Source organism: Panthera tigris, chromosome F2 (assembly GCF_018350195.1).
Source record: "Panthera tigris isolate Pti1 chromosome F2, P.tigris_Pti1_mat1.1, whole genome shotgun sequence".
NCBI lineage: Eukaryota > Metazoa > Chordata > Mammalia > Carnivora > Felidae > Panthera > Panthera tigris.
The window spans coordinates 34,491,633-34,516,819 of record NC_056676.1 but is presented as its reverse complement, the minus strand read 5'-3'; the positions used below and the strand labels follow the sequence as shown (position 1 = coordinate 34,516,819).

Here is a 25,187-nt window from a genome sequence, read left to right as displayed (position 1 = left end):
TTGTTTACTTCTTCACCTGTAAACTATTCTCAAGGGAATTTTGGCTCTTTGAAGTTCATAAACAGAATTCAGATCACCCAAGCAGAAATAATTTGCTGCTTTTAAGCCCTTACTAGCTACAGAGTTGCCTCTAGGAATTAGCCAGAACAAAATCCCGATTAAACAACTAATTGGCTTGTCTACTAATGAAAGGAAAAACAAAGTGCATTTCTCTACCTCAAGACAGAGTCGTAAAAACAGAAGCTTTCAGAACCATCTCAGAGAAGATGTTTAAATCACTGATGATAAAATCCAACAAGGTGAAGCCTAAAGAGGAGAACAATGAGAGTAAACAAGGTCCTGATCCAAGCAATCAGCCTCAACAAGCCACAAGACAGGTATGCTACTTACATTCCTAAATCAATCTTGATTGTCATCATTTTTTGTCTAGTGATGGATATTTGTCCAGTGTTTTAATATACTGTGATGTGTAAGGTTGCTTTGCTGTTTCACCTCTACCATTTGGGTCATGCACTTGTTTTTCTTTGGGGTTTTATATATATGCTATTTATATTTGCTTTAAAACAGATTGATAAATGTTTAGAAGACTACATTAGGAGTTGGAAAAAGGTAAATAAGACTTCTCATTGCAGATTTATATTTCTACCATAATCCCAAATGAAATCATTTCTCAAATATTAAATGGGCTATATGAATTAGTTTCAACAAAGAATGTCGAAGATCGTGGCCATGGTAAACTACAATTTAACAGTAATTGCTCTGGACCAGGACCTCTTTATAGGAAACAGTTTTGCCGCTCAGGACAACTGGCAATGTATGGAGTTATTTTTGGTTGTCATATCTCAGGGGTAGAGATGGTACTTGCATCTAGGGAGTAAAGACCAAAAATGCTGCTAGACATTGTAGAATCCACAGGACAGCCCTTCACAACATAGAATTATCCAATTCAGAATTTCAATACCACCTAAGTGGAGGAACCCTGTTCTAGAGAAATATTTTTCATAAGTTCTAGGCCTACTCACCTGTAAAATGAAAATGCTTTGTAGCCTTATTGTATAAACTAGAGGCAGTGTATATAAAGCACATAGTAGGGACTTACCAAATGGCAATTTTTATTATCATTATTATGAGTAATTTATGCTTATATGACACAATAAAGTCCAAAGGGATAATTATATAATCACTATTCACTTACAACTGTCCAAAGAACCATTTTCATAAATTACTGACTAAATTTATCTAAAAGTGCTATGTAAGGTTTTTAGAGCAATAATTATTTTCCCATCGAAAGAATTGGATGAAAGATGTCAAGTACAAGCAGGAGTGTACCTCAGGGACTCAAATAGCATGGTCCAGTGATTCAGGTTTAAATGAGCCTAGAGTATAGAAAATACCGAGATGACTTAGCATTGGCCCTGGAAAATTTGCCTTTCATTTCTGATTAACATTGACTATGTTTGCAATGGAGAGCAGATATGAAGGAGGATGTGCTTAGCATTGCTTCATGAGAGTGCCCTTGACTTCTTTCTAATTCTTATGTTAAAATAAATAATTCCACACTTTTAAAATTATTTATATGTTTAAAAGCTCATGGAATATCACAAATGTTGAGCTGGGTACCTTCCTTCAGGTAGTCTTGTTGTGTTTCTCCCTAGGAAAATCACTACAATGATATTTAACCTTTGTCTATCATGATTCTTTTTCCATAGAACACATAAAAATAACTAATACATTATTCTCTTGGAGAACATAATAGCTAACAATAATTACTATGTGCCAGGCAAGGTGCTATCCTCTTCCAAGAACTATTATATTAAATCTTCAGAATAACCATGAGTCCTGTTACAATTTGCTGCTTGCACACAACTGATAATGGCAAAGCTTGGATTGGAGCCCTGTTCCATCTGACTTCAGCACCTGAGAGCTAAATATCTAGGCTATGCTTCTGAAGAAGTATGAATGAATGAATGATGAATATTAGTTGAATCAACTAATCAATAAGAAGTATGAATGATGAAGGATGAATATTAGTTTAATCAACTTTCCAAATATTCTACTCACAAGATAAAAGGATGTTAGAGAGAAGGCAAAAAGAACAGAAACGCTAAAGGAATTGCCTTTCCTTCAGAAACAGTAATACTGGAGAAGTACTTAGATTAGACACAGGTAGAACAACTCTGGTGTATATCCCATGACATTCCCATGACATAACACTTAGGGATGTTGATCATGAAGTCTGCTGGCATCACATTATATCTTAAAAGTCATACTTAAGGAAATTATTTGCATCTACTCTTTAGAGATCATAACATGTTGGCAGAGGCAATAGTTCTCCAGTTTCAAATACACTAAATGTTAAAAATGACAGAAAATTAAAACCATGTTTTTATCCATAGAATATAACCTTTAAAAATGGCATTTAAACAGTAACGTTCTGAAGTACAAATAGATTATTTGAGGCCTATAAGAAGATATTTAGAAATAAAAAATCAATTTACATTCTTCTTTTAAATAAAGAGTTCTCAAAAAATAAAAATAAAAATATTAAAAAAAATACTTAGTTCTCAAACAAAATAACTTAGGTGACTTCCATTTGTCAATAACCAATAAATCAAGATCTGCAAATTCAGGCTAATCCAAACTTTCATGCTACAGAATAAGACATAATTCACATAAATCTACACTTGTATACATGAAAAGACTATGATTAAAATGTTTATGAATAGCATCATAACATGTAAAAGTACTTGATTGAAATCAGAAGGCTTTACTACTACTTCATAATATATCCAGAGATCCATACATTTTTAGCCACCTTATCAATTTCCTACTCAATAACATAAGAATAATAATAGCTGTCTTGCCTAATACATATGGTTACTGTGAGACTTAAATTAAAGCATCTGATTAATTTACTTCCCAGCTTAAAATGTTTCTGACATACAGTGCTGTTAAATAATGTCAAACTCCACATCAAGGCTAATGGGACTCTCAAGGCCCTTGTCCTTGCCTATTTAGCTAAGCTTACTTTCTCACACTCTTTCCCATCCAACCACTTCTACTTTAGTTTCCCACAGCCTGTATACAATCACACCTTAGACTTTTGCTGAACAGGTATCCACTACCTGGAATATTTTCCATGCCTTGTTCATCTGGAAAAAAATTCATCTTGATTTGTAAAATTCAGAGTTACTTCCTTTTTGATAGTCTCCTCCCTTTCCTTCTACTGCAGTAGAATTGACCATTCCACATTTATGCCCTATCTCTATCCTCTACAGACATTCATTATGTATAACATTTCCTTGCACTTACATTTGTGTGTGTATGTTTCCCCTACCACTCTGTAAATAGCTTGGGAGCCAACATTTCTGTGTTCTAACCTTATATCTTGTTTCACTTTGTTCCCACAGGACCATCCTCAGACACACACTGGCCACATCCAGTGAGACATACCTACATTTCAAAGGAAAGCTTAGATTCTCTGACAAATGACAAGGTAGAGGCAAATGAAATCACAAAGAGAAGAGAGCTCTGAATTAAGAAACTAGACTACTTTTTTCTATCACTTTAAGTTCTACTACAAAAGACCTAGACCAGGACCAACACTAGGACTGTGGGGAATGAGGACTGGAATTGGGAGGAACATGTGCCAGGTAGATGTAGCAACCACAGTGACAAAAAGAGAGTGCCTAAGGCCAACAAGCTGTGAAAGTCAAAGCTGATTATTCAATAGTAGAGCCGAGAATATCCATTTAAGTGCAAGAATTATCATTTGTAGTATATCATAAACAAATGATAAGCCTTAATGATTGGCTTGATCATTGAATGAAAAACTCCATATTATATTTTACATTTAACTTTATTTTTTGTGTAAATTAATTGTGTACAATCTTTGTTTCTCAAAGGGAGAAAACAAAAATGAAAAGAAATCTCTCCAAACCAAGATGACTCCAGTCACATTTGAAGAGTCACACACCAAAATACAAGGTCAGAACTCAAATCTGTAGGAAAAAATAAAATGCATATCTCTCTGAAATGTGTTACCTGATGAAACACTTGACCTTGAGTAGGTAAATCATCTAGGGTAAATCACACTTGAGACACTTTAAAGATCTGAGTGTTTATAAAAACATAATTTCTTCATTCAGTCACTTATTCAATAGATGCTTTTTTATTACCTGCTATGTGCCAGGTCTATGGGCTAGAAATAGCCCATAGTGGTGAACAATATGGCCAAGTCTGTGTTAACATATGCATATAATGAACAATATAATTTTAAGTAAGGGTTATAAAATGATAAAATAGATGTGGATTGTACATATTTAAAGGTTCAACACTCATACCTCTGCTCTTCTTTCTTTAAATTATCTCCATTAGAAATCTCATCTACTCCTAAGGTTACCATAACTCATTTCTATATCAGTGATTCCATAGCAGACCCAATTCCTTTTTTAAGACCCTGTCCAATATTTTCTTTTTTTGTCTTTTCTTTTCAGGTATATTCTGCCAGAAAGATTCTTTTTTTAATAATTTTTTTATTCTTTTAATTTGAATCCCAGCTAGTTAACATATAGTGTAATAATGATTTCAGGAATAGAATTTAGTGATTCATCACTTACATATAACACCCAGTGTTCATCCCAACAAGTGTCCTCCCCTTTGCAATATTTTCTAAGTAACCACTGGACATATACACCTGTATGTTCTGCTGCCATTCTGTTTTACTATGAGTCATTTCATAATAGTGATAGTTTCCAATTTGCAGTTCTTCTGACATAAAAATACAACCTTTTTTAAAGTATTTTTTCTCTTTTTTTTAAGTTTATTTATTTTGAGAGAGAGAGCGGGGCTCGAACTCACGAACCATGAGATCATGACATGGGCCAAAATTGGACACTTAACCAACTGAGCTACCCAGGCGCCCCATAAAAATACAACCTTAATGGTATGAAACCAAGGATCACATCTTTGGGATGACAAGTTTTGTCCTACTCTTGTTATACTTTTTTCAAAGTATATTTGTAAGCTTAATTTTTCATAGCTGGTAATAAAAACTCTTGTGGAAGTTTCATTTAACATAGAAGCTGTTTGAGTGGAAAGGAAAAAAATAGTTTCATTTAAATTTGCAGACTTAGCATGTCTTCAAAGGCTTTAATAGGAAAAGCAGTTATATTTAAGATATTTTGTTTTGAAAAAGCAAAATTATTAGTGTTTAAAGATAGCCTCTTATATGTGCTTGGTATTTTTATATTCTTCCCTTCAAAACATGCAGGTGCAATGTCACAATATCTGCAGATGTTGATTTCTGATTATAGAACTCTTATCTTCTGCAGAGCATGGTTTAATTTTTATCTGCCATGGAAATGAAGAATGTAATACATTTTGGATTCAAATAAAGATAACTTTCTAAGGTTCTCTTTTGATTACAATCATCTTTCATAGGCTTCCACTTCACTTATAGTACATTAAATCCTTCTGTAAAAAATGTTTTGGTACCAGTAGAGGATATTTAAATGACTTCCTTAATAGTTTATCATGATATAAGGTGACTTTGTGTGGAAATGGATCAAAGTTAGGTGCCCATGGGTAGCTAGTATGGTATGGTGGGTTGAATAATGGCCTCTCAAAAACATCCACACCCTGCTCCCTAAAAACTATGAAGTTTTACATGAAGGGGAACAAAATGCTGATGTTACTAAGTTAAGGATCTTGAGATGGGAAGATTATCCAGAAGGCCTCAATGTAATTAAGGGATTCTCATAAGAAGAAGGCAGAAGGGTCAAAGATAAAAGAAGATGGGATGATGGAAGCAGAGGTCACATTGATGCAATCTGAAAATGGAAGAAGGGACCACAAACCAAGGAACACAGGCAACCTCTACAGGCTAGGAAAGAATAAACCTGTGTTCTTCAAGGCATTTAAGCTTGTTTCCTACAACAATAGAAAACTAATGTGTATGACTTTAAAATACTCCCTACTTAAGTAACAAAAAAACAAGAAATTGAGTTTTGCTCTAATCAATAACATAAATTCAGTATATTGGCAGTATATTATACTATAAAGAGCACTGCTTTGGAGTTTGGCATGTCTCAATTCAAACTGTAACTCTACTACTTAATAACTTTGGCTTTAGTCAAGATAGTTGACATCTCTAAGTATCAGTTTGCTCATGTATAAAATAAGGATAATACTGTCATTAATCTTCTAAGTTGTAGATACAGATTAAACTATTTAATATATATAAAGCATTTAGCATTGAGATTGATAAATTCCAATGTTGATGGGGGTCAGGTAGCATAAATGAGGATCATGCATGCCCTGTCTAAAGAGGCCAGAGGCCACTCAGCTCCAACCAGTCACTGTCAAACAGAGATGAGAGGCAAGTGCTGCCAGATAGTCCATCTTCAGTCTAGAGAGACTGTAAATACAAATTTTAATTTGAATTCTCTCAATCTTTAAATGTCAACTATTTAAAATGTTTAAATATTCTCTTTTTAAATCATTGAAATAAAAACTGAAATCTTGGGGCTCCTGTGTGGCTCAGTTGGTTAGGTGTCGGACTTCAGTTCAGGTCATGATCTCATAGTTCCTGAGTGCTGGGCTCTGTGCTGGGCTCTGTGCTGACAACTCAGAGCCTGGAGCCTGCTTCAAATTCTGTGTCTCCCTCTCCCTCTGCCCCTCCCCTACTCAGGTCCTCTCTCTCTCTGTCAAAAATAAATAAAACATTTTTAAAAAACAAAATGTGATCATTTTGTGACCTCTAACCAACCACATGGTAGGTACTCTATGTTGCTCATGCCCATGAACAATGACAACCTGGACAAGATTCTGAATCCAGCAATGTTTTTATTTATCCTCTTCCTCTTCCCTTTCTCTTCCTTTGTGCCCTCCATCCCAGGTTTGTGTTGCAAACCAACTGCAAATGTAATGTCCTCCCTGGGCCTCCTGTGCCAAATAGCTCTCTATAACCAAGACCTAGGTTCCAAGTCTAACACATTTCCAGGTCTTCAGAGGTGTCCCAGGCCTTGCCAGTCTCCCACCACTATCCAAAGTGACCTAGCCTGCATCTCAGCCAACTCAGTTTGGACAGAAATAAGGAAAGCTAAAAACTACTCTAGAACTTAAAACTACTATAAGACATAAAGTATACTAATTTTCTAAATATTACAGGAAAAAGAAAGAGGGAAAATCCTAACTCATTTAAGCAGGAAACCACTCTTTAGTCCTTGGCAGGACTTATACAAATTTAATTTGTCTTGTATGGAATAGGAAAATAGCCAGACTATATACAGAAATTTAATTTCTAAATCAATAAAGGCTTCCCTATATAAGACCAATGAGTTTGATTACCATGCATGGGAGGTACTATGGTTAATTTTAGTAGTATAGTTCACTTTCTGTAACTGTCAATACTATTCATCAGACAAAGGATAAGGTAGGAATATAGAAACAATGACAACAAAATGAGAGAAACTTTTCCAAAACTATTTAAAGCATGTTTTTCTGCTTCATCCAAAAGAAAAAGGGGGAAAAAACACCTTTATAGTAAATAATTACAGCTATTGAACTTAAACATTCCTTCAAAATGATATCTGATATGAACAAAAGAAATGAGAAATGAGTGCTGATTTGGCAAGGCACAGAGACATAATCAGGACACCTTCAGTGGCAAGGGCTCAAGGCTAAGGAAACCTCTGGATAACTGGAACTGGAAAACCATTTAAGGGACAGAGCCAGCCCTGGGAGCTGATTGCTTTCTCTGCCTTTCACTCATAGTCCACAAAGCTTTGCATTTCTCTCTGCATATCTACTTTGGGCTGCTCTTACTCCCATCCTTTCATTTCGCAGTCTAAATTCCAGAGAGAGCAGGCTGACTGATTCAGATAGCAATCATTGTTCCCGCTGGGCAGAGTCCATGGGAACCACCCGGATCACCACCCGGATCACCAGCCAGCTGTGATCTGGCCATATTCTTCAGGTCAGGTGCCCAGCTATGTGCACAACCAATAACCATTCCTGTGTATTATACAGAACAGAGCTGCCTTGCTGAAGATGGAGAGGTAACGAGAGCTGATCAGCTAGAAGGAAAAGTTAGGCATAGAAATTATACTTTGTTTTAAATATCAAATAGAAGACCAAACTCTGATAAAATTCCTTAGTTTCCACCTGATTAATAAGCTAAAAACTTAAGAGACACTAACCAATGTGGATGGGATGAATTTTTTTTTGATAAAATACCATATATTTTATAGTTTGCATGATTTAAATATATTTGTATAATTCAGTTAAATCAAACTATGTTTTTAGCTTTTTTCTCTGCTAAAGAATATAGCTAATTCTGCTTTCCTGATTCCTGAAACACTCTTAAGCAAATAAAAGCTTCAGCATGCCTCATATATATCAATGTTATGCAGACCTGAAATAGTTAATATTTTTTTTTAAAGAAGATAATTTACCCTAGTCAAGCCGGTGGAACACTTTGTGTTTATACTGCATTTTTCTTGAATGGAGTCTTTATCTAATCCTCACAGAAATCCCCATGACAAAAGTATTTCTCATTTTATGGATGAGGAAACTGTTATAGAAAAGTAACTTATCCAGAGTCACCCAGAGAATTAGTGATGTAAGGATTACAGCTCTGTGTTTTGTACCCGGCACCGGTAACTCACCACACTCCTTAAACCTGCACATAAAATGTATTTTCTAGATGAATTAATCCCAGTACAAAAGTCCCTGAAACAAAGCATGACATTGAGAGAGGACAGGATCTCTCATCCTGACACAGTACCAAAGCTACCTTAGATGGATCTGTATTCTTTTTTGTTTGTTGATTTGTTCATTTATTCACTTGTGATGATGTATCTTAAAGTTAAAAAAAAAAACTGCCTAAATATAAAAATCCTTTCAGGACTTTTTGGCACATTAAGGCTGACTAGAAGACTTCTAACCTCTGACCCAATGCAAGGACCCCATCTGGGTCCTTCATATGGGCTCCAGCTTCTGCCTGTATACCTCCAGCAACAGGGCTTTCATTGCCTCACAAAGCCATATGTTTCACTATTAGACAAGTTTAATTGTTAGAATGTTTGGGATTTTATTTGTTTTGGGAATCCCAATGATGGATATTTCTTCTGCCTTCTGGTATACACTAAATAAGTCTTTTCTATACAGCAGCCCTTCAAAGAATTTGAAATAACTGCTAGGTCACTAGTTAGTCTTTAGCTATTTTAGACCTAAAGTTTCTCCACAATTCTTCATATGAGATGGTTTCCAGAACTCTCAGTTACTCTGACTCCTTCGCCTCTGGATTTTTTATAGATTTCTTCAACATTTCTAAGGTAAAGTATTACATTTTTCAAATCTGTTACATTTTAGGACTCTCCTTCAGGTTCTATTCTATACTCATTGCTATAATGTTTATCAGCTTCCTCCCTGTCATTTGACAATCCACAAAGATATAATAAAATTTCAAGTATGATCAACATGTTGTAATTAAAATTATTCTAAGAGCACTATATATTCTGGCAACTATAAAACACAAGCTGAGTCAAAAATACCATCTTAGATGCCAGAAGATAATCATTAATTATACATTTCTTAAAACTGTGTTATTATTTTATTCCAAACGTTCATTCATTAAGATGAAATTGATAGTATCACTTATGCATCTAATCAAGGTACTAGGCTTAGTTTTTGTTAATTCACCTTCCATCTAATTACTCAGATATTGTTGGTGTCCAAAAAAAGGAAATTTGTTTTTGAGATAGAACTCACAATGTATTTGGTGTTATAAGAGTTAGAAATTCAACCAAGTGATATCTCACCCACATCAAATATTCCAACCAATGAGAGCATTTTCAAGTCTTCCTCTTTTTACATCCATAAAAAAAAACCAATTGAATCAACACCTGTCTAATTCACAACCTTATTCCCAAATCAGTTTCTTTCTTTGGATTCCTCCTTTTCCAGCAATTATTTAGTGCCACTGATAAAATGTGTAAGGTTAATGGCTTTCTGCATCACTTATTTCCTCACTTGAAGACAGAAGCAGCTGTTTCACACCTGCACAGCTCTCCACAATGCTCTCCACAATGTGCTACTACAAGGGGACAAAGCAGTTTGGAAGTGTATTACAGAGGCCCAGTGTGAGATGCTGCCAGGCCAAAGACAAAATCAGCCAGGTGTGTGGAGGGCAAACTCTACTCATTCTTGCACATTCAATAAAAGCAACCATATCAGAACACTTTGACTCCAGATTTTACTATCTGCCATGGGCACACATTCCAGGGCAGAACTTGACCAAGTGTACTGATGAGATCTGGCAATTTCAGAGCACAGTTGGCAGAAAGACTTACACTATTCATTTGGGCAGCTACAAACGAGGGGATCCTGCTTTCCATGTGTGAAGCTGGGTAAAACTACAATGTGAGGTTGACAAAACTTCACCCAGATGCCAGAGCAAGATTTGCCGTGTATTTTAGATTTCTTCCATGATGAGGATGATGTGAGCAATCTGACCATCTGTTCCCACAAACAAATAACATGCTGCATGGGTAAAAAGACACCCACACTGAGTATAGTTGACAGGGATTCTTTTGTTTTAAGTCCTCATGAGTATGTTTAAAGTTGTTCTGCTTTGAATCCAAGAACGGGCAATAACTGGTTTCTCATCTTCATCGACAAACTGTGATTAAGGACTTATTTTGTAATTAAAATGCTTATCCACAAAGCAAATTAGGTTGTAATTAATTTCTGAATAACCTAGACTTGTCGTAGTAGAGGCAGCATCATTTTAGAAGGGGTTGGTAATGTCTAGAGGAGACCTGGTAAGGTACAACGATCTACTTAGAGTTACTTTAATCCAAATGTTATTATGATAAACAAAAATTCCTTATCAGAAGAGGAGAAAAGAACTGTTGCAGAACAGTCAGTCATTAATTGGTGCTAGCAGAAAAGTAATAGTGTAAATGTAATGCATATGCTGTAACCTGAATGACTGATGGAAGTATGTGATGCAGCTTATATTCACATGCCTTTCTAAGAAATAGTCAATAAAAGCCCCTTAAGAAAGACTGTTTTACATATTCTACTTGTTATATATTCAGAAGGAGTTTTTATGATTATTTTACTCATATTTCATGCTCTATTTTCACTCCTAATTTGGGGGCAGGGATGTGGGCACTCCCAGAAAAATATATGGACACAATGGTTCATAACTCTTTTTTTGGCCCAGACTTCTTGGAAGAGCTCACGTTAATCTTAGATCCTCTCCATGTAAAATTTGCATAGGTAACACAGAGTCTCAAAAGTTCCAATCCATGAGTTCACTAGATCTCTGTGGCCAGAGGTTAAGAACTTTGCTCTCAAATATCTTACCATAATTAACCCAAGTGTTTGTGGATATAGGAAAAAGATTTTGCTGTCATTTTCCTAGGCAGAAATATGTAGCATAATGTTAGAGATCTGAAAAATGATTTATTTTTTGGTTGGACAAAGAGAAATGGGAAAATATGGCTTGACCCAAATACATAGGGAAAATAGATCTTTCTCTCTTATTTCTACCAAAAGCCTCTTAGTACAAAATGACATATTGAGAGTGCAAATTTTTTTAACTCTGAAATCTGTTCAATACTGATAAGCTCACTAGTGTACCACATGTGCTTGTATAAAAAGGACCCTATCCTGCACTCTCAGTAAGATTCCATACACGTGGAAACATTTCATCTGGAATATAGTCTTTAGACAGAGACTCCAAGGACATGATTATAGTAACAATCCTTTGTATCCTAAGTAAAGTCAGGAATTCAGAGGGTTTTCATTTAAACATTATGCTGTGGTTTCCATCTTCTAGCCAAAATTACTAGAATTCCAAAATAAATGTAGGTAGGAGATACATAATGAAGAAATCTGTTTGGGGAAATCCAGGGGTTTAAGCTTTCTTAGTCATAAACCTTTCAAAACTCTAAGTACTGAGTCAATTTTATGATTGCCTTTATTCCGAAAACATGTTCCTGAAAAATTTCATATATTGGCAGATTTTAGGCAGATCACAGGAATTTTCATATTAAAGGGCTTGTATGATAAGAGCTTTTGTGAAAGTAAATGATCGCCCCATGATTTATCATTTTTGTGAATTCAGATTTTCAATACTGGATTGGCTTAAGTTTTTTCAATTATAATTTATTACAAAAAAATAAGAGTTATCATTTGGGCATTGATTCCAATTTTCTAAGCACAGTACACCCATTTAAAAATAAGTTAGAAACTGTGGACAATGAATAACCATTAAGTTGTGTTCATTCTATTTCTTTGCTCCTTCTATATTTTCTTTTTACATTAAGCAATTTACTTAAATTTTCTCTATAATCCACATATTTATCAATGAATTGATTATTCTCTTGGTACACTACAATTTAAACTATATTAATTGGAAATTGTTTTTATAAGCTTGAAGGGAAAATTTTAATTTTTGGACTGAAAATGAAGCTAATACATATTAGTTTACACTGCTTATTCAGAAAAAGATATCATAACTAAAGATGATCAAACCAAAAACAAAGATTTTATTTAATTAAAAAAAGTTAGAATGCAAAATTCTGAAATAATGTCAGTGACATCACTTCTGTCTATTTTATTTTTCTGAATTTTATGAGGCTTCAATTTCAGCCACAAATTATGAATAATACTTTAGCAGAACCGAAATACCTTTTGAATGGATTACTCCTTACTAATCTCAGCTTTGCTAGTTTCAAAAAGTAATATACTATGAACTTTTTGTTTCATAATACAACTTAAATATACTTTTCATCAGCCTGAACGTGTCTACAAGTTAACTTCTCCTGCATAAGATCCTACTTTGTTTAGCAGGAATCCTAGGGGAGGCGTTCCTAAGACTGTTTTGGAGAAAAAAACATCCCTGTAACTTACACTGTCCAATATAATTTATCAACAGTGGCATATATTCTTCTGTCTATATGTTGTTTCCTTTCCATAGATAAAATCTCTGAGAAAAATTCACTCAAAGATCTGACCACAACCCCTGACCATCAAAATCCAACAGAATCAAAGGGAACGATGCCAGAGCAGAAGGAAATGGAAACTGGGAAAGAAGGTCTAGTCAGGTAAGAAGTCAATAAAATACATAATACCTGTTAGAGATATTGCTCAGCCCTCACTGAAAATTCAAACATCTGTTCCCCACTTTAGCTGAGCAAAGGCCAGGGCAACAATAGTCACATAACACAGGGGAACTGGTTAAAACTAAAAGATTGTTTCTGTCTAGTTCATTGTCCCTTACTAGCTAGTCCTGGCCACTAACCAGAGGATTCCTAGGCAACCATGTGGCTATAGGCCAAATCACACCAACAAAAACATTGCAGTCACATGACTGAGTCATTAATATCATCATGGAAACAGCCTACATATTTACTAGGCATGAATTTTAAAAAGAAGGAATTGAAGAGATTGTACGATTCTTCTTTGAGTTCCCAAAGAAATAACTATTTCATTTTGTAAATATTTTATTGTTTGATTATTATTTCTGTTTATCAGCTAAAGAAAGTGTGGCATGATAACCAAGAATAATTACAGAAACAGGTAATCTTTATGCCACTGAAGGAATACAATTTTATAAATACTTCCTACAGAATTATTGGAAATATCCCAAAAGAGATGACAATTTCAATGTGAATCAGTGAATCCACAATAAAACACAACTAGGAGCCCCTTCATTTTGCCACTTCTTGGCATGCTATTATGTGCCTGCTGATCCAATTTGAATTGCTTAATTATAGTTAATATAACTGCAATAGGCTTATGAAACAATAAAGCATACTCTTCTTATTTAACAGGCAAGAAGAGTTGTCATTTAAAAAGAAATTAGGAGTATCTATTCCTGCCCCCAGCTCCCCCTTCCCTACCTCTGTCTCGGCAGCTCTTCCACTGTGTTAAACCTTGTGCTGCCAATAGGAGTTACAGTGATAATCTAGGACCCAGTGTGTTGCAGACTGAACAATAGGCATCAGAAAGAGAAAGTGCATTTTCAATAAATACAAATTTCGCTGTAGATGAGATTAAACACAAGTTCACTCTACCACGTGCGCACACACACACACACACACACACACACTGTATGACAAAAATTAAACCTGGCATATTATTTAGGCAGAGAGATGTTTAAACTCTGGGTAAAGACTAAAATCTTATAATTGAGGTAATTATTTATATTATTTTTATAACGTTGGTGTTTACAGAATGATTTGCAGTCTTTTAGTGGGTCATTGTTATCTTCACTCTACAGATAAGCTGCCAAGGCACAAGGAGGTTAATTAGTTTGCCTATAGTAATAGGGTCAGCTCAGCCAAGATTAGACTGCACAGGACTCAAATTCTTGAGTGGAACTTGTTCCTCCCTCTCACCAATACACTTACTTTAATCAACAGCTTAACCTCTGAACCAATGTCTCCTTCTACTGTTTCTTTTAGTATATTTAGTTTTTTGTAATAACCAGTGGTGATAGGTAGGTTTTCAAAGGACTGAAGTAGAAGCCATAACTAATGTTTTTAGGGATATATTCCTTTTAACCCAAATCCATTGCCAGTATTGTACTTTTACTCTTCTGAGATATGAAAATGGAAAACTTTCAGTTACCCATAAATTGGGTCAATCAGCATATCTCAAAAACATAAAACTCCTTGACATGACCTCTAAGACCATGCCTGGTTCATCTCTTCCCCTACTTTCCTATCCCTCTACTCCAGCCACATTGTTCCTATTTCAGTCTCTTGTACTTGTGAATTTATTATTCTCTGGAATAATTTATTATTCCTTCTGCAATTTAGGCAGCAAAGTAGCTTGAAAATTATTGACAAACTGAGTAAATCCAAGTTAGCTTAAAACTCTTACTTTTTATTGTTAGATGTCCAGTCACACTTTTCCTCAGGATTGACTGAAAACCACCCTCACTGAAGGAATAACTTTAAAGGTCACTAGAAGTTCTGGTGTCACTTTTGACTAATATTACAGGAATCCTAATGTTCCAGTACTATGTACAACTTACCAAAGCCTTCCTGTTTTAATTTCATAGGCATCAATGGTACCATATCTAGAATCCTAACTAGCAGAGCTTTTATACATCATTAGGAAATATCAATGTTAAAATAACTTCAAATTGGAAGTGTTATTTTACAGTACTTTGAGTAAAGATCATTTTGGTATTGCAGTTATTAAAAATCAACAACTTTAACCTTGAGCAATGCCAGGTTTTAAAAAGTTTTTTCTCCTAGAAAAACACTAAAGATTTGATTGATTGAAGGCAATACATGCTTGTGAGTGACTGATTCCCACCTCAATTTTTTGAATTTGCAAAAAGTTATATTATTAATAAATAAAGTTTAAAAGCATATTTTTTACTCTAAGTGTGTTTCATTACCTTCTGGTTTAGGTCCTGGATTGAATAGGGATTGTGTGTCTAGGCTGATCAATAAATATTAAGGAGAATGCATGTTATGGATTTCCCTGTCTCTGTGTGTGAAGTGCAGTTTGATATTATTGGTTACACTCTTAATTTCTGTCACACTCAGAAGATACACAGAGCTGGATAACAAGAGAACTAACTAACTAACTATAGATATAGTACCTATATACACTATATAGTCTGTATATATACACTATATATATACATATATATATATATATATATACACTATACACTGTATAGTCTGTATATATATTATTTAACAGATATAAGGAATTGGATCACATGATTATGGAGGCTGAGTAGTCCCAATATCTTCAGTCAGCAAGCTAGAGGACCAGGAGAGACAATGGTGTAGTTCCAGTCTAAGTATGAAGGCTTAAGAACCAGAACTACTGGTGTAGTCCCAGTCCAAAAGCTGGCAGACTTAAGACCCAGGAAGAACCAGTGTTTCAGTTTGAGTCTGAGGGCAAGAAGTTATGTCCCAGCCTGCAAACTGGAAGAAACTTCTAACCAGAACCCAACTATTCTAGCAAGCTGTTCTTGGACTTCCACTCTTTAGATCTGCAAGAAATAAGTTTCTGTTGTTTATATACCACCCAGTCCATAGTACTTTGTTACAGTAGCCTGAACTAAGAAAGACATCACCCAACCCGGCCCTGAACTCTTTAACATAGAGCCTTTGTAATGTTTCCGTATGACAAAGGTCTCAAATATTGTTTTGTAAGGATAAAACAGTATAGATATATGTTTAAGCTAAATTTGGATATTATGTCTATTTACCTATGTATATAAACACAAAAAGGTGAGTAAAATTTATATTATTATTATGATGTAAATTCCTAAAATAAAAATCACGTCTGTGATTTTTTTCATCCAGCCTTCAATAAGATTCTAAATAAAGCCTAAAACTAATTTTATAGCCACAGTAATAATATTTATCACAAATACATGTCAGCCCAGAAGGAGATATTTTTCAAGATATCCAAGTATTACATGTCCACAGTTCTGACTGGAATCCATTTGTATTAAACTAGCTTTCTTTCTTTATTCTTTCTTTTTATATCCTTTCACAACATTTTCTAAATTGTCTAACCAGGGAAAAGAAATTCTTTGCAAATCTTCCCTGAAAAAAGCAACCAATTCATTATCTTGTCAGATGAATCATTTAGCTTCTGAAAGACATGGAGTTCACCCCTGGAAAGTCCCATTGATGCCATTTGTCCATTACCAAGGAAAACGGCCTGTTTCTGGCATTCCATCTCAGCACACTCTTATTTTTTAATATAAAAAACTATATTTTGATGGACACTAATGAATAGCAAGCAAAAGAAGATGTGTTTTGCCTGGATACATCAAATAGCTATGTCTGGAAAAGGAGACAGAGTTGAATGGTTGATAGGTTAAGTGGTTAAATGATGAACAAGCAAGTGAGTGAAACGTTCAGTGCCCGTGACTGGGGTGCACTGCAAGACTGACTTTTACAGTATAGTATATGACTTTCCATCACCATCACTACCCATAATGCCAAGAAAGAAGGTTATTTCTATGAATAGTCTTCTTTGTTCATAATAGCAATCAGTCTCTATTTGGGTGGTTTTAAAATAGGCAATCATTTCACAGCAGGAACAATGAGAACAGAATAGAATTCAGAATCTTATCAGCACTCATAAACACTGCCGTTTATTGTCTTGTAGCTAGAAAAAGCAAGAGTCACTGCAGTAAAGATGCTTAAAAATCCATATGTGATTTTATAGTTGAAATAGAAAAGGAATCTCAGCTATCAAGTTTTCCAAAATAAAATACAATTTATACTTGAATGATTTAAAAGCTTGTAAAAAAAATGGAAATCAGTTACATATTTACCAATTTTATGTAATGCGTAAGAAAATTGTGCACTATTACTTTTAGCCCCAAATTTAAATTTTCCTCTGTGGTAAGCGATATCTTTATAATCAGGCATTGCAAACACTTTAACAACAAATTGGCATCTGTTTTTAATAATGGCATAATTTTTAATAATGACTGCTAAGTGCTATTTCTAATAATATGGCAGACTAAAGGTTTATAGAAAATTATTTGAGGAGAATGTAATTAAAATACTAGATAAAATATGAAACCTACATTTGAATGCATGCCTGAGCTGGTGGAAAATAAAATCTGTTGTTAGAAAGTGTCATGAATTGGTGTTTACTCTGAGAATTTATTCCAAACTTTATGGCCTAGATTTGAGTTAAAATGTGTCATCAATGAGAAAAAAACCTGGGGTTAAACTGCATATTAGGACAGGTTGGGGACTCCTCCATAAAACTAGGATTCTGAAGGGTAACTCACTGGAAAGTAAACTGTCTTCCAGAGAGAAATAGTCAAAATAATACTTGTCTCTGTCTGGCCCTCAGTGGAAAAAAAAAAGAAAGAAATTTGAAATGGGGGAAAGGGAAGGAAAGAGAAAAGAAGAGGAGAGGAGGGGAGGGAGGGATGAGGACACACAGGAAGGAAAGGAAGAGAAAGGAAGGGAAGGAAAGAAAAAGAATTCTTATCATAAGCATTATTCAAAGAGATCTGGAACCAGAATTCCTATGACATCTGTATCCTAGAAAAAAAGAATGAGGCTAAAATAAAATATTTAAAATGGTTAAGTTTGAAAACTCAGACATCTGCCAAAAACAACAAAATTTGGAAGGAAACAGTCTTTTAAAACCATGTCTCAAAGTATCCCCATAGATAAAGTTCTAATAAACATGAACTCACAATCAAAAATTACTAAACACTGGAGCACCTGGGTGGCTCAGTCAAGTAAGCCTCTGACTCTTGATTTTAGCTCAGGTCATGATTTTGTGGTTAGTAAGATTGAGCCCCATGTCGGGCTCTGCACTGACAGTGTGGAGCCTGCTTGGGATTCTCTCTCTCCCTCTCTCTCTGCCCCTCCCAATAAAAATAAATAAACTAAAAAAAATTACTAAACACATGAGGAAACAATAAACTACAGCATCAGACTCTCAATGGTAAAATTATCAAAAACAGAACATCAAATAAGTATATTAAGTATATGTAAAGAAAAGAAAGAAAAGATTTAAAATAAGGCAAGGGAACAAGAAATTGTCAGAAAAGACAAGGCATTTTTGCAGTTTAACTAATTAGAACATCTAGAAATGAAAAATATAATCCCTGGGGCTCCTGGGAGGCTTGGTCAATTAAGCATCCAACTTCGGCTTAGGTCATGATCACGCATTCATGAGTTTGAGCCCCACGTTGTGCTCTGTGCTGACAGCTTAGAGCTTGGAGTCTGCTTCATATTCTGTGTTTCCCTCTATCTCTGCCCCTCCTCCATTCTTGTGCTGTCTCCAAGAATAAACATTTTTAAAAAAGAAAACTATAATCCCTAAAATTAGGAAGTCAGTGAGCTAGACAGAAGATTAGATAAAGTTGAAGAGTCAGTAAAGTGAATGACAGATCTTAAGAAACCACCCAGAATTCTACCATGGAGAAAAAATAATGGGAAAAATATGAGATTCAGATGCTGGGAGGAGAGTATGAAAAGCACAAAATGCATATAATCAGAATTCTAGAAGGAGATATTAAATAGAATGGTGGAGAATCAGTATTCAAGAAGAGAATATAATTGATGAAAAACAGTAATGCTCAAATTCAGTAAGCCAAATGAATACAAAATGAATTAATCCTAAATATATTCTAATAAAATTTAAAAGTGCAAAGGACAAAATAAAACCCAAAGATCTTTAAATTATCTGGAAAGAAAATACAGACTACCTAATATAAGAGAAATGAACCAATATGAGACTAACAGTAACAATGGAAACCAGTAGATAGTAGAATTGCTTTATCAAGATTCTAAAAGTAATAGTCAACCTAGAATTCTATACCTGGCAAACTATTCAAAACTAAGGGCAAAATATAGACATTTGCAGTCCAACAAAAATGAAGGGAGTTTAGACAAATCTTAATACATACTGCAGAGAAATAAAAATGATCTGAGAATGAAAGACTTAAATTGGAACAGTCAAGTATCAGTCAGGAAAAATGATTTGTTCTAAATATTTCAAAAAGAAAGTAATTAAATACAAGGAATATGGTAGTATAAAAATTGTTATAAGTAATGGGTGAGAGAGCAAAGTTCAGGGATAGAGATTGCAACCCAGAAATTAGGTGAGTTCAGAAAATAGCTGCCAAAGCCACATCTATCCCTTAACTCCAAAACTGGAGCCTGGTAATAGAATATGGAGTCTGAAGAGTGTTCACGGAGCAGCAGCTGCTGCTTCTGAAGAAGTATGCTGTGGTTTTCTGCCAGGTGAAAACTGAATTGTGCCTTCCTTTCAACTTCCAATTCTCCTACAAATGTCTTTCATTGGTGGAATCTACATCAGAACCCTCCTGGCAAGATATTCTCAAAAAGAAAGTTTTCAGGCTTTTGGCCACTATAATAACATGGGAGACTATAAAAAGGAACAGAAAGGCTCTTGATCACAAATAGACAATCCAGCATACAGAGAAGTGAGCAAAGAAACTTCAAGAAGTGAACAAAGAAAATGCAAGCATGTGGATAAATAGAAAAATGATAATAATAATAATTACATTGACACCATAAAATAATAACAATAATGTCCAAAGTGGGGATAAAAATTTGAGATAGAATTAACTATCCTCTCTATAGCAAAGTGATTGGCATACAAAAGAATTAAGAGTTTGATTAATTTTAGAACTTCTTAATTAAACATACATGTTAGGGGTGCCTGGATGGCTCAGTTGGTTAAGCATCTGACTTTGGATCAGGTCGTGATCTCACGGTTCATGAGTTCAAATTCTGCATCAGGCTCTGCACTGACAGCACAGAACTTGCTTCAGATCCTCTGTCTCACTCTCTCTTTCTGCCCCTCCCCAGCTTGCATTCTCTCTCTCTCAAAAATAAATAAACATTAAAAAAAATTTTAAATGTACATGTTAAAATATCTTTGAAAAACACCAAATTAATTAAAGCAAAGTATTTAATCTCCATCTGCTAAACTTAATGGTTTTAGTACCACAAGATAGTAGATGACAGAGAGAGAAAGCATATAAGCAATTCTGCCAATTACAAAATGAAATTGGTAATTCCATACTCCTAAAGAGAATGATTTGAAAATACTTCTGTTTATTAATAAAGCAAATATTTTAAAAGTCATTAAAGATATACTATCTTTGAACAACACAATTAACAAAATAAATCTAAACATTTGGAGGGGCGCCTGGGTGACTCAGTCGGTTGAGCATCTGACTTCAGCTCAGGTCATGATCCATGGTTTGTGGGTTTGAGCCCCACATCAGGCTCTGTGCTGACAGCTCAGAGCCTGGAGCCTGCTTCAGTTTCTGTGTCTCCCTCTGTCTCTCCCCCTACCCAATTCTCTGTCTCTCTCTTTCTCTCTCTCTCTCTCTCTCAAAAATAAACATTTAAAAAAATAAAATAAAACAAAATAGAATAAAATAAAATAAAATAAAATAAAATAAAATAAAGAACACTTGGAGAACCCTTATATCCATTCTTCACTAATGGTATTTCTTCAGTAACTGAAGAATATACAGTTGCTTCAAGCTTATGTAGAACATTATAAAAACCCATGATATACTGTGCCAAAGAACACTGTCAAAACTCCCAGGAGCTCTTTAAAAATACAAATGTTTGTATTCTACCCTCAGTAATTCTTATTTCATTGGTCTGGAGTGCATCCCAGGCATTAGTATGTCTGAAAACCTCCTCAGGTGATTCTTATGTACATCCAGGATGGAGAAACATTTCACTAGACTATAAAGTAGGTGTCAACAAATTTTAAGGATTTTATGTCATATTAAGTATATGCAACCACTATGCAATAAAATTAGAAGTTAATTTTTCTAAAAAACCTAAAATTTGGAGAAATATTTCACATAATTAAGATTTAAAATACACTGTCAAGTGACCTTTGGGTCAACAAATAAGTCAACAATAAAATAAGAAAATACTCAGGAACAAGGATGAAAATACTGCATATCAAATTTATAGAATAATAATCCGTCAGGTATTTTTGTTTTGCTTTTCTGTTTTGGGTTTTTTTTCCCTTTTTCTTTTTTTTTTTAACTCTAAAATTTGATTATAAAGTTTGCTTGGAAGAATAAGCAAAAATGGCCAGTAAAACCCCAAAAAATAATAGTAGAGGTGATGGTAGTCCTACCAGATACTAAAACCTATTTGAAATCTCTGCAATTAAAGAAAAAAGTGTGGTATCGCCACATGAATATATAAACCAATAGAATAGAATATAATAGAATATATAGAAATAGCTCTAACTGCATATAAAAATGTAGTGTATGATAAAGTCAGCATCTAAAATCAATACAAAAACTGTAGATTTAAACAAGGGGTATTAGAGTAACTGGATAGCCTTACAGAAAAAAAAGAAAAAACTAACATTGGATCTGTTCCTCATGTTCTACATGAGGATAAATACCCAATAAATCAGAGATTTAAATATGAAATAATTAAACTATACAAGTACTAGGCAAAAAAGTTACAAATTTCTGTATACTGTGGAAACATACATTAAGTTCTAAGATTAAAAATTCAAAAACAATAGGAGAAGTGCTTAATCATTTTACCATATTAAAAACTGCATTTAAAAAATCATAAACAGGGGCGCCTGGGTGGTTCAGTCAGTTAAGCGTCCGACTTCGGCTCAGGTCACGATCTCACGGTATGTGAGTTCGAGCCCTGCGTCGGGCTCTGTGCTGACTGCTCAGAGCCTGGAGCCTGTTTTGGATTCTGTGTCTCCCTCTCTCTCTGACCCTCCCCCGTTCATGCTCTGTCTCTCTCTGTCTCAAAAATAAATAAATGTTAAAAAAAAATTTTTTTTAAATAAAAAATCATAAACAAAAGAAAAAATCAAAATACCCAAATATGAAAATTCTCATTGCTACTTTCTTGGAGAATTAATCATTTTATTTTAGGGCTGATGGCCGGCATTTAAATTTTGTTTTACATTAAGATACTTCAAAATTGTTAATGACTCAATCAACTTGATATCTTTGTGATACGTCACTACCACAATTTCATTTTCTTCTTTTCAAAATTTAATACCAGAAGCACAATGTACTTAATTAATAACAGAGTAAACCAATATATAATTTAATCCCAGGAGTAAAACAATGATCCTGATTCTCAATACAGTGCAATATGAAGGTCCAGCTTTCCCTCAAAAATAAAAGTAACTATCAGTAGTGAATATATAAGCATATATTATAAATAATATTCGTATATTATGAATATATTATCCATATACATATAAGTGTATATTTGATGGCAAATTACTTGCTAGAGCTTCTATCGGAGCTTTCTACTCTAAAGTCATTAATAATGCTGCCAGGAATGAAATGTATAGAAAGATAAAATAGGCTAGTATCAGAAACAACAAGAGTAATTTACTAGTAGGTGATTAGACATGAGTCAGCAGACAAAAGACAAAAATTTTGTGATTATGCATAGTATGTAGCCTTGAGAGAGGAACAAGGCTACAGACAGTTTGTTGTCCCATTTTAAATCGTTTCACTATTGATTATGGAGAGGCAATGAATCAGTTGCCTGTTGCCATAAAAAAACTGAGCAGATAAAACTTGTATCTACTTTGTTTCTCTTAGCATAGAAAGAAGGAAATTAGACACTTTTATATTGTTTTATGACACCTAAGTCTGACTTTTTAAAAATGGGTCTTCTGGGGCACCTGGGTGGTTCAGTCAGTTGAGCGTCAGACTCCTGAATTCAGCTCACGTCATGATCTCTTGGTTCGAGGGATTGAGCCCCATGTACGTTTCTGTGCTAACAGTGCACAGCCTGCTTGGAATTCTCTCTCTCCCTCTCCCTCTCTCTGTCCCTGTCCTGCTCTCTCTCTCTCTCTCTCTCTCTCTCTCTCTCTCTCTCTCTCTCTCTGTCTCTCAAAAGGAATAAACATTTTAAAAAATTAGTTTTAAAAAATAGGTCTTCATGTTTACCTAGCAAAATGAAGGGAATGATAAGATGATTGGTGGACTGAAAAATTTGAAAATTTGCAAATGGAAAATTTCTGATTACTAGGAAGCAGGCAAGACCCATGAATAAAGTATACTGGGGATATGGGAACAACAGAACAAGCCTAATGAGAAGAGAGGACAGAAGAGGCTAGTGAGGTGAACTTGAGTACACCTAAGGAAGAAACTTGAGTTCCTTTCTTACTGCAAAGAGCCAGTCGGAGAGTTGCTGTATGGAAAAGTGGATCCAATGATGCCAGTATCATCTGATTTTTTTCCAGGAAAACCCCAAATTCTGTAAGTCCATATTTTGAATATTGCCAAAATAAATTGAAAATCTTGTAAATTACAAGCCATAAAAATACAGCGATAGGTCATCAGTTTACCATCTCTGCCTTGAAATAATAGATAGGTTCTAAACAAGTTCATTGTCAAAAAATACAATTCCATTATAGAATTAGAGGTATACCCTACAGGAAAAACATTCATTGTTAATTGACTGATGGAGATTGGAAGGTCTGCTTAAAATAGGTAAAATGGAAGCTCCCTGTCATGAGAGGATAGATGGAAGATTCACTATGTTTCTTAAAATCTTTATCTCCTTGGGAAGAAGAAAGTGACTGGTCTGCCTGGGACTGGCATTAGCAGGAGACAAGAACAAAACAAGGGAAAGAAGTAGAGACTGGGGGGTGGGGGAGGACACCTCCCTACCAGGTGATAGATAGCAGCAGGCAAAAATGTTAAGTCATTTGAGAAAGAAAAGAGATTTTCACCTAGTGAAAGACCATTTCAAGCATGGTAAATGGCAAAACTGGCACATTGATTTGCAGCACATAGATTTTCAAGAAGCAGCAAAAATGCTCTGCAGCTAAGTAAAGAGAAGCAACCCCATAAGCAACCTAAAAGTAAGCTAGCTTGTAGGGTGGGGAAGCTTATCAGACACTCCCATATTCTCTCCTCCCTCTCTGAGCAAGGAAGAGACTTCAATGTTTCCCCAAGTCTGCAAACAAAGGTAATGGGGTATTATTCATTTGCTAGAGTGAGGCAATTGCCAGAGGGACAATTTTATCTCAAAATTTTATCTCAAATGTTTAGCTCAGGGTCTGGCACCTACTCTATGCAGTCAAATATAAGCACTTTCTGAATAAAACATTGTGTGTTTTACTCTACTCCAAGTAGACTTCTAAAAGGGGAATCACAAAGTAAAATACATACGTACTTTTTAATTCTGATAGAACTTTTATGAGTATAGTTTTGGCATTGAATATTGTCCTCATTTTAAATATAGGAATCTTTTCAAATAGGTCTCTCTTTACTAGACATGAAATGCTTGGGGAAAAAGAAGTTTTTCCTTTATATGGAAAGTGATGTTTTTATTTATTGTTATCTTCTTCTAGCACCCCATAGTACCTGGACAGTTTGTTATAAAATGTAGTAAAACATGCAACTGAGAACTTAAATGTCTAATAATTCTATAGCAATAAATGTTCACTCTAATTCTGCTGAGGCAAATAATAGTCTAGCAACTAGTTTGTGTGCCAGCAGTCAGCTAGGTAAATTGGTTCTACCCAGCCTAATGATTCATTTCATTGTAGTTGTTCATATGCAACTGTTCACCAGTGCCTTTATTTGGGCATCCAGCTCACAGAAACAGGGTTGTTTGAGCACAGCCAAGTCCTTGTTA

The 25,187-nt window shown here is 34.8% G+C and overlaps 1 protein-coding gene across 7 annotated transcripts in view; it reads left to right on the top strand.

Moving 5' to 3' along the window:
• Window positions 1–25,187, top strand: part of CNGB3 (cyclic nucleotide gated channel subunit beta 3) — a 273,696-nt gene that overhangs the window by 115,390 nt on the left and 133,119 nt on the right. For 4 of the 7 annotated variants that reach the window (XM_042973520.1, XM_042973523.1, XM_042973524.1 and 1 more), the window contains exons 3-5: window positions 227–377; window positions 3,906–3,987; window positions 12,995–13,121. In XM_042973520.1, the coding sequence (XP_042829454.1) occupies window positions 227–377; window positions 3,906–3,987; window positions 12,995–13,121 (360 nt within the window). Of the gene's footprint in view, window positions 1–222; window positions 378–3,905; window positions 3,988–12,994; window positions 13,122–25,187 lie in introns of all 7 variants that reach the window. The other 3 variants (XM_042973521.1, XM_042973522.1, XM_042973525.1) reach the window with 2 other exon arrangements.